The 12,651-nt window shown below is 42.0% G+C and overlaps 1 protein-coding gene across 1 annotated transcript in view; it reads left to right on the top strand.

Moving 5' to 3' along the window:
• GYG2 (glycogenin 2) overlaps positions 1-12,651 on the top strand; it is a 251,993-nt gene that overhangs the window by 194,670 nt on the left and 44,672 nt on the right. The window contains exon 7 of the mRNA XM_078657607.1: positions 1,297-1,423. Coding sequence (XP_078513733.1) covers positions 1,297-1,423 — 127 coding nt within the window. The remainder of the gene's footprint in view (positions 1-1,296; positions 1,424-12,651) is intronic.

Below are 12,651 nucleotides of genomic sequence, written 5' to 3'. Positions count from 1 at the left end.
ACTCCTCCCCTGCCCTGCTCAGAGAGCAGAGCAGCCTCGCCCAGCTGCCCACCTGCAAAGCAAACATGAAATGTTAAGAAGTAAAAGTTATTACCATTTCATGTTTTGGCTTCTCGCACGGCGAGAAAGCAGTTGGGCAAGCTCCTCTGCCATAGCTGAGGAGCCGCCCCTGATTTTAAGTTGAGCCCAGTCTTCACAAAGACCCATCAGAACAAGGGGTGAGATTTCAAAGATACAATGCAACCTCCCTAAAAATTAGCATTGAACGGTGAAGTTCTTGTATTACCTTGCTATGGTATTGTAGCATTGCCTTTTTACTTTCTACCACTATGTGGGGAGTTGGACCGCTTAATCACCCAGATAGCAGGCTGTAAACTTAGTCACAGGGGCAGTGGGATGCAGTAGGTATGTGTACCAAGAGGGGTGTATCAGAGAGTGCCCAGTAATCCATATGGGACATTATTTAGCACACAAATCATGGCACTGAGGCAGAAATTTGCAGTGCAGGCATTGGGAATGTACAGATTGAAAAGAAACTGGTTGAACTACAGTGAAACAGCACAGCTTCACCTTGTGGTCTGTGACATCAGGCCAGTAACACTTGTTACCGGCCAAACTGGGATTTCCTTCAAACGTGAAAAGGAACCTCCACTGTTACTCTAAGTTGTCTCTGTTCATAAAGTCCATAACAGAGACAATGAGATGTCTCTATTCATGAACTCTGTTCATTTTCATGAATACTTGAATGTAGTCAAATCTATTTTCCTCCTCCTCGCTTGCATTGCATATTTAGGGCCCGATTCACAAAAGTAATCTGAGACAAAATCCTCATTTTACGACTTTCAGTATTCACAAAGGGCATTTAGGAGTAGTAAAGTTAGGATTCCTAACTTTTCTACTGCTAAATGCCCTTTGTGATTTTTGAAAGTCACAAAGTTAGGATTTTGTCTCAGTTAAACTTAAGTTTTGGTTAACTTAAGACCAAAACTTAAGTTTAACTGAGACAAAATCCTAACTTTACGACTTTCGGTATTCACAAAGGGCATTTAGGAGTAGTAAAGTTACGATTCCTAACTTTACTACTCCTAAATGCCCTTTGTGAATACCAAAAGTCGTAAAGTTAGGATTTTGTCTCAGATTACCTTTGCGAATCTGGTCCTTAGTTTTTTGTTGTTTTGTATTTCTGTTTTGTTCGTTGCATTCATTCCTCAAAACCCTTTCTGTTGCAGTTTTGTGTTGTGCGTTTTTTAATTATTTTTCTCTTATTTCTGTTTTTTTTGGTGTGTTGCTCATAAGGAGGGGACCAAGGACTTTTAAATAGTTTCTTCAATAACTGGGCAACAACAGACATCAGCAAACATTTGCCCTTCATCTATAACTTGAGCAGTAGTGCTGTCTACACCTACATCCCTGCTTTCCGACAGTAAGTACTGCTGGCTTTAAATCTATGTATTATAAGTAATTATATACCTGTAATTTGGCCAATGGAATGAGTGAATACCTTTCAAAGCTAGGACATGTATAGCAGCGAATATGATTTATTTCTGTGAAAAGTGCTAACTTACAAATAATGTGCACCTGTGAGTGTACGAAATGCTGAATCGGTGTGAAATAGTTATCACACCTGATGAAACCCGACACCCCTTGTCATAATACATCATGTGTGATAAATAGCACCTATTCCACGATTTCCACAGTACTGAAAAATAGCACTCTAATTTGGGTGCTTATCATACAAAATCCGAATTCCCCCGGGCCTTTTTCTTGTGCTAAATTCTAGCAGATTTTACCTGTTGAACTTTAACAAGTGGTGTAGACTTTACTGCATGCGGTAATTACTGGCTGCAACAAACTCTGTATCACTTGTAATCACAATCCCTGTGCAAAGTGGGGTTTGTGAAGGTAGCAGAAAAGACCAGAGCACTCATATTGAGGGCCATAGAGGCAAAATAATGTACAATGTCAATTCTACAATAAATGGGTATTACATCACTTAGTTAGTGTCACAAAAGGCAGTATCAAAAATGGAGGACTGAAAAAATACAAGTTCAAGATGTCTGGCTGCACGTGCAGCCATCAAAGGGATGTCCATGTAGGCACATCTGCCATTTGCAGGGTTCTAAGAATAGCAGGCAAGTCATGTAGGAACTGCGACGAATAATAATTTTGAATTTTGTAGGTATTTTTTGAAGAGGTGTATATTTTGTTTTCATCTGATTATGGTGTGTGACCGGGCCAGATGCTGCTCATTTGAAAGTGCACAAGCTCCTCCTCACATCACAAGTGTAGCAGTTAAGTATTGGGCTGAATTATCTTTGATTGCTTGCAGACTTATTGCAGTTAGTTGTAATAATGATGTGGAAGAAAACATAAGGTTCAAGCTGCAGTTGAGGCTGAAAATGTATTATTCAGGTAATACATTGCCAAAGTGAAAACAACCTGGTACTACCTCTCTTTTCTAAAGAGACTTAAACCAATTCTTCCAGAGAGAGACTTCCAAACTGCTGTTCAAGCCCTCAAACTCTTGCATTTGGATGGTGACGATGCCCTACTCCATGGCCTCCCAGACTCCACACTGGCACCCCTTAGGTGCACCCTACATGCTTCAGCATGTCTCCTCCAGAGCCTGAAGAAATATGATCACATCACCCGCATCCTGATGGAACAGTATTGACTCCCCTTGCCGGCCTACACCATCTTCAAAACCAGAGGAATCATTTACAAAACTATCACAAACAGCACCCCCACTTACCTTGCAGACAAACTCACTGTTGCTGGTGGATCTCAGTTCACCAGCAGCCAGGACACCATCAGACTGCAGACTAAGAAGTGTAAAAAGAAAAAACAAGACAGAAGACTTTTTCCATCTATGCACCCAGGTTCTGAAACAACATCCCTGCATTCATCAGGATCAGCTAACAATGCTCCAATTTAGGAAAGAGTTGAAGACTCACCTCTTTAAAATACACTACACCACAAAGCATTAACCATCCACAACCCAGCTTCCTCTCCTCTTACTTGATGACTATGCTTGTCTTTGACAATGTAAAGTGCTCCGCTCCCTTTTTGGCTAGGGTCATGCTTTAGAAATACCATATGCATACATACATACATACATGTATTAGAAAAAGTTGGTGAGTCATAGGGTAAAATAACAAGGGGACGCCCCAGCATCTGAGATGAAATCAAAGTCCCCCAGGTGAGACAAAGCACATATTTATACCCTTACACATTAGTTTCTATAATCACTCATATGTGTGTGGAGTTTCACTATGATACGAGCAGTTTTAAGGGTGCGCTCATGGAGTGGATGCAGACAGCATTCAGACGGTTTTAGCTTCAGTGCACTGTTTCACCGGAACAAACGAGAAACTAAAACCTCACCTTTGGTGCCGGGGTCTCTTCATGTCTTACCTCTGACAATGCTCAAGGATTAAATAATTTTTTGAATTACTGAGTGCCCGTTGTGTGGGATTTGGTCACTGTGCACAGCCAACATAAGAATTTGCCTGCTTTATTCTCTGGTAAAAAAGTGTTGTGCTTATTACAAAATTATTTTAATTCCGTAACCCTTTTGCACGGTTAATGAAAGCTACCAGATCCTTGGGGACTGAATTTTGTGTGTGTGTGTGTATACATCTACATACCAGCTCTTTGCCATTAGGTTGGGTTTGCCTTTATCCTTTGAAGGAGCAGCCTGGTCAATTTCTTCATCCATTGAGCTTCCCTATCTTTGCATATTATGCCATTTGGAAACATTACATTCTATCCGGAATATGTTTAATTGAATTATTTTGGATGCTCCTATAATCGTTGTTCTGTCCTAATGAGGACCATTTAATTATATTATGGTCAAAACACCATCAACGCCCAAACTGAAGAGGACACATTTGTTGCCTTGTGTTGTTTTTTGTCTTGTCCTGAACTCCCTATTGTGTATAATTATTCCCTCAGCCACTTTTTGATTACATTTTGTATTGTTCATCCTGTTTATGTACAGTGTTGAGCGCCAATGATTTGAATGTCTTCGGATCTAATTATTTATCATTTGTTAATACATTTTCTATTAATTAAATTCACTTATGCAAGGGTATTCTACATCTGTATGTCTTTCTCTTTTCATGATTCCTTCTTTTTGAATAGTATAACTATTTTTGGGATGTATGTTTTGTGTATGTAAGTGTCAAACATGAACCTATGTTAGATTTCAGTTAACTCTGACAAGGGCACTTCCACTTTACAGAGTTATTATAACCAGGAAAACATGGCAGGCACATGTTATTAGGTCACATAAAGTAGTTTTTTAATTTCACAGTATTGTGTGTGTTGGACCTGTCATCCTTAGGGTGGTCTTCCCAAAAACCTTTTGCCTTCTTACCTCCTCTTTTTTCTGGTTCCTTTTGTTTGCCTTAGGACTCTGAGCACTTTACCACTGCTTACCAGTGCCAAAGTACATGTGTGTATCCCCTAAATATAGTAACATTGGTGTATACATAAGTGGCATACTTAGTTTACTGGTAAGTCCCTTGTAAAGTGGTATACCATATACACCCAGGGTGTGTACATTAAGTGCTACTAATGGGTCTGCAGCTTGATTGTGTCACTCCCTTTTTATTACACGTAAGTCACCCCTAAGGTAGGCCGTAGGTACTCCACAGGACAGGGTGCTGTATAAGTAAAAGGTAGGACATGTACTTGTAGATTTTGCATGTCCTGGTAGGGAAAACACCTACATTTGTTTTTCACTACTGTGAGGCCTACTACTTTCATAGGTTAACATTGGGAATTCCTTAAAACACTTTTAACCTGTAATTTCTGATTAGAAAGGAGTATCTGTGTCATGGTTTATATCTTTGGAATGGTATTGATAAATCCTCTTTACTGGTAACATTGGTTTTAACATTACTATTTTAGAATGACCACTTTTAGAAAGTGGCCATTTCTCTGCTCTTACAGCTCTGTGAGTATGCAGCCTGTCTCTAATGCATGTCTGGGGTGGGTGACAGATACACATTCTGCATTCCCTCTAGGCATGCACAAACACAGGACGGTTAGGTGAGTCTGAGTATTCATGTGCATTCAGATGGCTCTTCATAGACAGGAAGGGAGGAAGGGGCTGCCATGTACATCTTAATAGGCAGTGCCCTGTCCCCACACAAATGGTGATTATCCCCTACTGGTAGTCTGGAGACAGGGCTGGGAAGAAAGGACCTATGTGCACTCCAAAGACCCTTCTTTGATGTCACCCCCACTTCAAAGGCACGATTGGGTAGAAGTACTGGGTCTTTGTATCAAGCACTGACACTCTGCTGGACTGTTGACCTAGAAGTATTGCTTTTCTGCTATGCTGCCCTGCTGCCTGCAGCTCCTCTGACCCTGCTGAGTGAGAGCTGGACACTGCCTTGCACATTAAAGTGTTCTCCAAGGGTTTGTTGGCTACCTCCTGTTGTTGAGACTCAGGGAAATCAAAGTCTCTACCCCATCTCTTGTGCCTGGTTCACTTGAAGTGGACCCAGATACTTGTTTCAGAGGCACAGACGCATCTGCTGATTACCTGAGCAGGAATCGACGCATCGTCCCTGTGGCAGGAGCAGAACCCGGAGCATCATAATGCACAGGAACCACCACAGCACCTGCAGAAACTGACGCACGGAACCACGCATCACTGCAGTCTACAGAGATTGACGCATCCTTTGACTGCATGGAGAACCCCAGTGCATCGCACTCAGAACCAATGCATCTCGTCTTTAGCACTTCGTCTACAGAACTGATACCACTGGGGATGGATCAACATCAATGCACAGCTTGACTGCGCCCCGCATCTCTGGGCTGTTACCAGGATAAGGTGCTTCGTTCATCCGCCTGCATGTGTCCTGTCGCTGGCCTGTCCTCCATCATGGCCAGCTCAAACTATTGACTTTGGCCCTGTCCAGCACGACCAGATAACCTCCATTGGTGCTTATTGCTTCTAAGCACTGCAACTCATTTTATTCTATAAAAATTCATACCTCGACTTCTACTTATTGAATTTTTGTTCTTTTGGTCTTGATTTATTTATAAAATTATTGTCTCTTTTTCCATAACCAGTGTGGAGTCTTTTTGTGATTTTTCATTGTGTTACTGTGTGTGCCTGTTGCACAAATACTTGACACATAGCCTCTTTTGTTTAGCCTGAACGCTCTGTGCCATGCTCCCAGAGGGTGAGCACAGGTAAACATTTAGTTTGTATCTTACTTACCCTGACTGAAATTATGGTTCCTGCTTGCACAGGGTGCATACCTCTGCCAACGAAAAACCCCATTTCTTACAGAGTGGTGCTAGTATAGGGAGACTGGGGCTAGGATGATGTGGTTGAAACAGTGATTAACTAAAATATCTTACTTCATTAATGCTAGTTCTGTTTTAGGAAGGATGGAAATGGGCTTATTTCCATAGTTTAGCTTAGACATTACCAATTTCTGTATATCATTGAGTCAGTTATATTTCTGAGCTGGCCTTTCACCAGATATTTGCTATGTAGACCTAGCTAAAATTGTTGCCAAGAATGAAGACCAATGATTTGGCATTGGGTGTTTGAGAGCAAAGAACCGGCTCTGAATGGCAAGAGTTGAGGGAGATATATTCAAGAAAATAAAATCTATATTTGTGCCATGATTTGGGAATAGCAGTGAGCTTTGTATTACTTTAAGGCACTGGTAAGAGAAGGGTAATCACTATCTATCACTGTGAGGAAGGACCTGAACAACTTTAGGATATTATGACTGGTATCTTTTTGATGGGCTGTTAGCAGAACCTAGTAGTGAGAGACTGGTGATCGTGTATAAATGCCCAGGTCTACCTGGTGATCATAGGTTTCTTTGGTAGAGGTTTGTTTTCATAGAGTAGCGTAATCCACAAGTTTCAGAGGGTGACCGTGTAGTTCCCATAGTACCCATGCAGGACCTGCACGTTTGGATAACATAAACTGTGGGATTGGTGGCGGACTGGTGCTGTACACCCCCACTGAGAAATGGTAGCATATTTGCATTTACACTAACTCACAGTGCCACTAGTGTCTTCTCTTATCGTGGAGAGATTTGTTTTTGGCAACATTAGAACATGACAACACTGATCCCTCAAGATCGTGGAAACAATATACTACTTTTCGCTCAGTCACTCATGCTCTTTTAGTTTATTTCACAGATGCACAGAATAAACAGTCTGGGCATTTCAATAAGGGTTAATTGAACAGTTGTTATTCTCGTGTAAAATATATGAGCTGCAACAACCATTAGAGAGTAGCAGAGATTTAAGATTAGCAGTACAGTGAATATAAAAGGATAGTACAGTTCTACCATCTTGCAATAAGCATGAATAACTACATGAATATAAAATGAATGATAAAAGTCTGCGTACTCCTACGATGCCTGTCTAGATGTACCTAAGTGTGCCTAGCATGTGAGTAGGTGTGTAACCAAGAATACCTCTAGGATTTAGTCAAACCCCATTACCTGAAGTGTGAGAATGCAGGAGCCCTTCTTGGTCTCGAGTTGGACACCCCGCGAGGGATGTTCAGACCACTGTCAGCTGGAGCGTCTGCATGCAGAAGCCTCAGCATCTCTAGTCAGTGTGTCAGCCTGGAAGTCTTGGTTCCCTCTAACTAACACTATCAAGAGGTGCTGTATTTGTACAGAAAGTAGCTAAGGTTCCTTTGTCCCTTGTTTCTTGTATTAGCCATTGTTGGGTATGAGGATGACGTAAGGGATGAACCGTGTACGTAGATATGGGGAGGAAGGTGGTGTAGCCCCAGCCTGGTTTCTAAGAACCCTTATGAATATTCATGCATACTGTGACAGTCTAAAGATGAAGTCATAGAACACCATTGTACAGGGAAACCCTCCTTCTGCGCCCAGGACTAGAACTAGGTAAAGGTTCAATCCCAAAATGCTTGTTACTGTGTAGTGTAGGGGAGGTGATGTAGGTGTAAGGGTATGATGTTACCTGGGCCTATATTAGGGCACCTATATGAAACATAACAGTGGGAGGCAGGGAGACACCTACCCCTTCAAAGGGATCCTGATCCCTGTAGGCCTTTGAATATCAGTGTGTTATGCGTTACAAGCAGCAGGAACAACTTCAGTGTAATTAATTTTTTGTACTATTTGAGTTATCAAATTAGTAACTTTGCACCTTTTTAGGGCTCACTATCAAGGAGCCATAGTAGGGTTTTACTTGGCCAATCTCAAGTCAAAACCTTATCTTTTTCAGAAGATATTTTACTAATTTCCCTTTTATATAGGGTTTCATGTCTTAGATTTAACATTTCTAAGTGATAGAAATAACCAGTGTTATTATTGCCCAGTTTCATTACACTCAATCTATCGATCTCCTAAGGATGAGTTGACTTTGTTGCAGTTTATCAATTGTGTGACCTGCAAGGCACAGTAGATCTCTGCAGCGAATGCTTGCCTCACTGACCTATATTGCTGGCTATGATTTAACTCTGTTGCAGTCACCCCCCTTAGTAGTCAACTTCTGCCTATGCCTCTTCTTCAATAAAAACATCCACCTAGTAGCACATACATGCCACTTTCACATATTTAATATTAACTATGTACTCATGGCCACTGTATTAGAAATATTTATTAAATTGTCATATAATTGAGCTGGTAAACAGAAGAACTTTAGTTTGATTTGATTAAAGTATTCATAAATAAATATAGTTCCAATAAACATATTTCATGTTTCCCTCACTGTATTATAAAGCTTTCCTAATGATTGCTGCCAATAGCTGTGATTATGTTATTTCCTGTAAGTTTACAATTGTTTGCTATTCACAGAGGGATTTATGAGTAGTATCTTTATGGATGCGAAACGTCCCACATAAAAAGACTTATGTTTTTATGTGTGGAGACTCCGAACTTGTAAAGATACTACTCGTAAATCCCTTTGTGAAAAGCAAACAATTGTAAACTTAAACGTAAGTGTAAGTTTACCTTTGTGAATTACATTTAAGTGTAAGTTTACCTTTGTGAATCACACCCAGAGGCTTTTGCCAGTGCTACTGACCTAATGTTGCATCTATGAAAAAGGGTTTTGAGATTTCCTTTACTAAAGCATCTGGTTCATGGCAAACTATGGTCATGCATATTCTTAAAAGTAGGAGTGAGGTGATGTGCAACATTTGCACAGTAGCCAAAGCACAAATGACCTCATTCAGTGGCACTGGGTGTGTGGCTGTTAGCTCCACCACCAAGAGTAACTGAAACCTTGGACACCAGTCACGGAAGTCTGTGAAATTGCCAGGGGATTAAAAGTAGGATCAGGGGATTCCCGATTATTTACACAAAGAGGTGTCACTGCTAATGGTTGACCCCGGCACTTTAGGTTTCAGCCATATATTTTTAGAGCAAATCAAACATCCTCCCCCAGTGAATAGATCTGGGTTTAATCCATCATTCATTTGCTCCCACGCCACCACAGTTTAGACCCAGACATATGCAAATCAGTCTTGACCCTGTGCCTCATGGGAACAGAAGAGACCGAGCTGCGAAGCCAGGTCCTCTCTGGACTGAAAACAAGCATCCTGGGACCGGTTTCGGGGCATCACTCCTCATCAGCTAGGCTAGCTTGAATCCAGTGGCACAGTGAGCCCGGGACCCACGTCTGGGCCTACCCAGCGCACTTAGGGCGAGAAAGCAAAATACACACAGATGATGGACGGTAGGGTGAGCAAATCAATCATTATCCCCCAGTCAATAGATCTAGGTTAAATCCATCAGTCGTTTGCTCCCCATGCCACCCCAGTTTAGACCTAGACATATGCAAATCAGTCTTGACCCTGTGCCTCAGTACAGCCCGAACTGCTAGCAGGTCTTCCCTGGACCAGAAACAAGCATCCTAGGACCGGTTTTGGGGTTTCACCCCTCATCAGCCAGGCTACCTTGAATCCAGTGGCACAGTGAGCCCAGGGTGTACCCCATGCAAATGAGGGTATCCCTTTGCCTCTGTGCCCGTGCCATATTACAGACACAGGTGCAGAGGCAAAGTAACCCTCAGGAGGCATACTGACAGTATACCACATTCAAGGTGGTGCACTGTTAGTGTGCCTTCTGAGAGCAGCCCTCTGAAGGGTGTAAAGGGGGTCCTATGGACCGCCAGACATCCCCTTCTAGGTGCTTGCAGTCATTGACTGCACCCGCCTGCAAGAGGCTCTCTAATCCCCTTTAAAAGTGCAGGTGGGTGCCACCTGCATGGTAAAAACACAGAGCAGATGCAAGCAGCCTCTCCGTGTTTTCACCTGAATTCGCTGCCCCCAGGACAGCGCATTATCCATAATGGGGCGCATTTTCCTGGATTGCGTTGGGCGCACCTTTAGAAAGGTGTGCCCAGCGTAATTCAGCAAAATGGGCCCCAACTGTAATATGGCTCCTGATTGGTTTATTTAATTGGCCTATAATTCCCTATGTTCCCAAATCAGTAAATTAAATGCTACCAGTGGTCTGCAACACTCGCTCCACTCACTGCTATGACAAAGCATACATGACTGCTGACCTGCCACCTGTAGCCTAGTTGTGAAGGTGTAAACTGTAAATTCAACCTGCCAAAATTACCCCTTTTGACAGGCCTAAAACCCATCTTTTAAATATTTTTAAGTCTTGCCTAAGTGACCCTTAATGTCTAGGACATGTAATTAAACATTATATTACAGTGACTCCCACCTCAAAGCTGTTTTCAATGTAGCAGGATTGGCTGTTCCAAAGGAAAGCATTAGGATGCACTAATACGTTTATTAAAGGTTATCTGTGCCTAAAATACAAGTACAAACTTCATTTTTGGACTTTTTGAAATATTTATTACATGCGCATATCACTGGTGAAATCTAGTTTCTAATAAATATTTTGGAAAGATGACTTTTAAAAAGTCACCTTTGCCCTGCCCGAAGTCTATAGAATTTGTCTATAAGACTGTAGTGCATATTTAGCATACTTAACATAGTCATGTGCCAAGACATCTACTGGTGGATAATCTATTGTCCACAAAAGCTGTGCCGTTTCTCTTAGGTTTTCTGCAACAGGCTTTGGCTTTAAGCCACAACCTACTTAGAATCATTCCTCTGCAACACACATCAGGAGTGCTGAGCATTTACTTTGCTTAACAAGGAGTACTATTTGCACCCAAACTTCACTGTCTTTTATCAAGTGAATTATGCAGCTTTCAACCTTCACAGCCACACATGCATCCAGCGCAGTAACTCTGTCCTGCATATGACTATATGCCCATTACTAACTACTTTTTAAAAATAATGTAAGGATTCATGAGGTAATGTTAATAACAGTATCTTGGATAATATCATTTGAGATGTCATCAGTGATGTAGTCAATGATGTCATTTGAGATGCAATCAGTGATGGCATCGATTATGTAATTTAACCTCTCATGAGTTATGCAATATGTGAAGTCATGAGCAGTACATAACGGTGTCGCCAGGCCCTGCACATACCCCTCACTGCACATGGCCTTCAGCTGGGCTCAGCATTGGTTAGGCCTGGTGCCCAACCAACTGCATGCAGCCAGTAACCACTGTGCTTGACCTACGGACTGCACAGCAGCAGTTGGCCCCATGGTCTGGTCTATAATGAGACCCATATAATTTTATTTTATTAAATAGGATTTTGGTTTTGGAGTACTGATACCATGGTACCTCACTGGAGGCCTCAGTGACTACTACAGTAGTGAGTGTTGTTACAGTGGGTCTAGGGTTGGTCACCCAACCCTCTATGAACTCCCCACCCTCATGTGTAAGATTGGGTTGGCACAGTGCTCAACCCACTGCCCCTGCAGACGTTCAACCTCCACTGCACACGGCTTACGACCTGCACGATGGTGGTTGGCCATAGTGTCTAGTTTATCATCAGAAATTGCTCATAGTTTTGTTGTAATGCTTTAGTTTACTGCATTTGTGTGGTACTATATTACCATAGTTTCACTGGGGACGGCACACTCGGTAACGCTGTATGAGCGACTTAAAATATTTTTGTTTAAATTTTGACTTGGTGGATCTGGCATTAGGGAGGCCAACCCTGCCATCTATGTGGCCATGGATTTGTTTTTCAGGACTCAGGGATTAAGTCCTAGAGGCCTGTAATGCCTGATACAACATAATTTCCATGTCGAGGCTAGCCAATCAGAATCCATCCATCCACTTTTATTAGGACAGTCAAAGCATTTCTGGACAGCAAGACTCCAGATATCTCTCATTTTTTACTAGTGTTAACCTCTTCATTCTTGCCCAAGTACATTTTTAAGCACTAAGGGCCAGATGTAGGTCGCCAAATACCGGTCGGTAACGGCTGATTTCGGCCGTTACCGACCGGTATTTGGCTTTTGAGATGTAGGTGGGTCTGAATTTACAGAATCGGTATATTTACGGTTCGGTAAAATTACCACTTCGGTATTTTACCGAATCGGTAAATATACAGATTCTGTAAATGCATATGTAGGTGACACTCCTAAGAGTGCCACAGGCCCTTAAGAGTCGGTATTTTACCACCCAATCCTATTGGGTGGTAAAATACCGATTTCAGGTGTGCATGCACATCATTGCATGCACACCTGTGCCATGTGACACACAGATATGCCCTTAGGGCATGTATGTGTGCCACATGGCACA

Source organism: Lissotriton helveticus, chromosome 8, assembly GCF_964261635.1.
Source record: "Lissotriton helveticus chromosome 8, aLisHel1.1, whole genome shotgun sequence".
NCBI lineage: Eukaryota > Metazoa > Chordata > Amphibia > Caudata > Salamandridae > Lissotriton > Lissotriton helveticus.
Note: the sequence above shows the minus strand (reverse complement) of the source record. Positions and strands in the feature narration are given on the sequence as shown.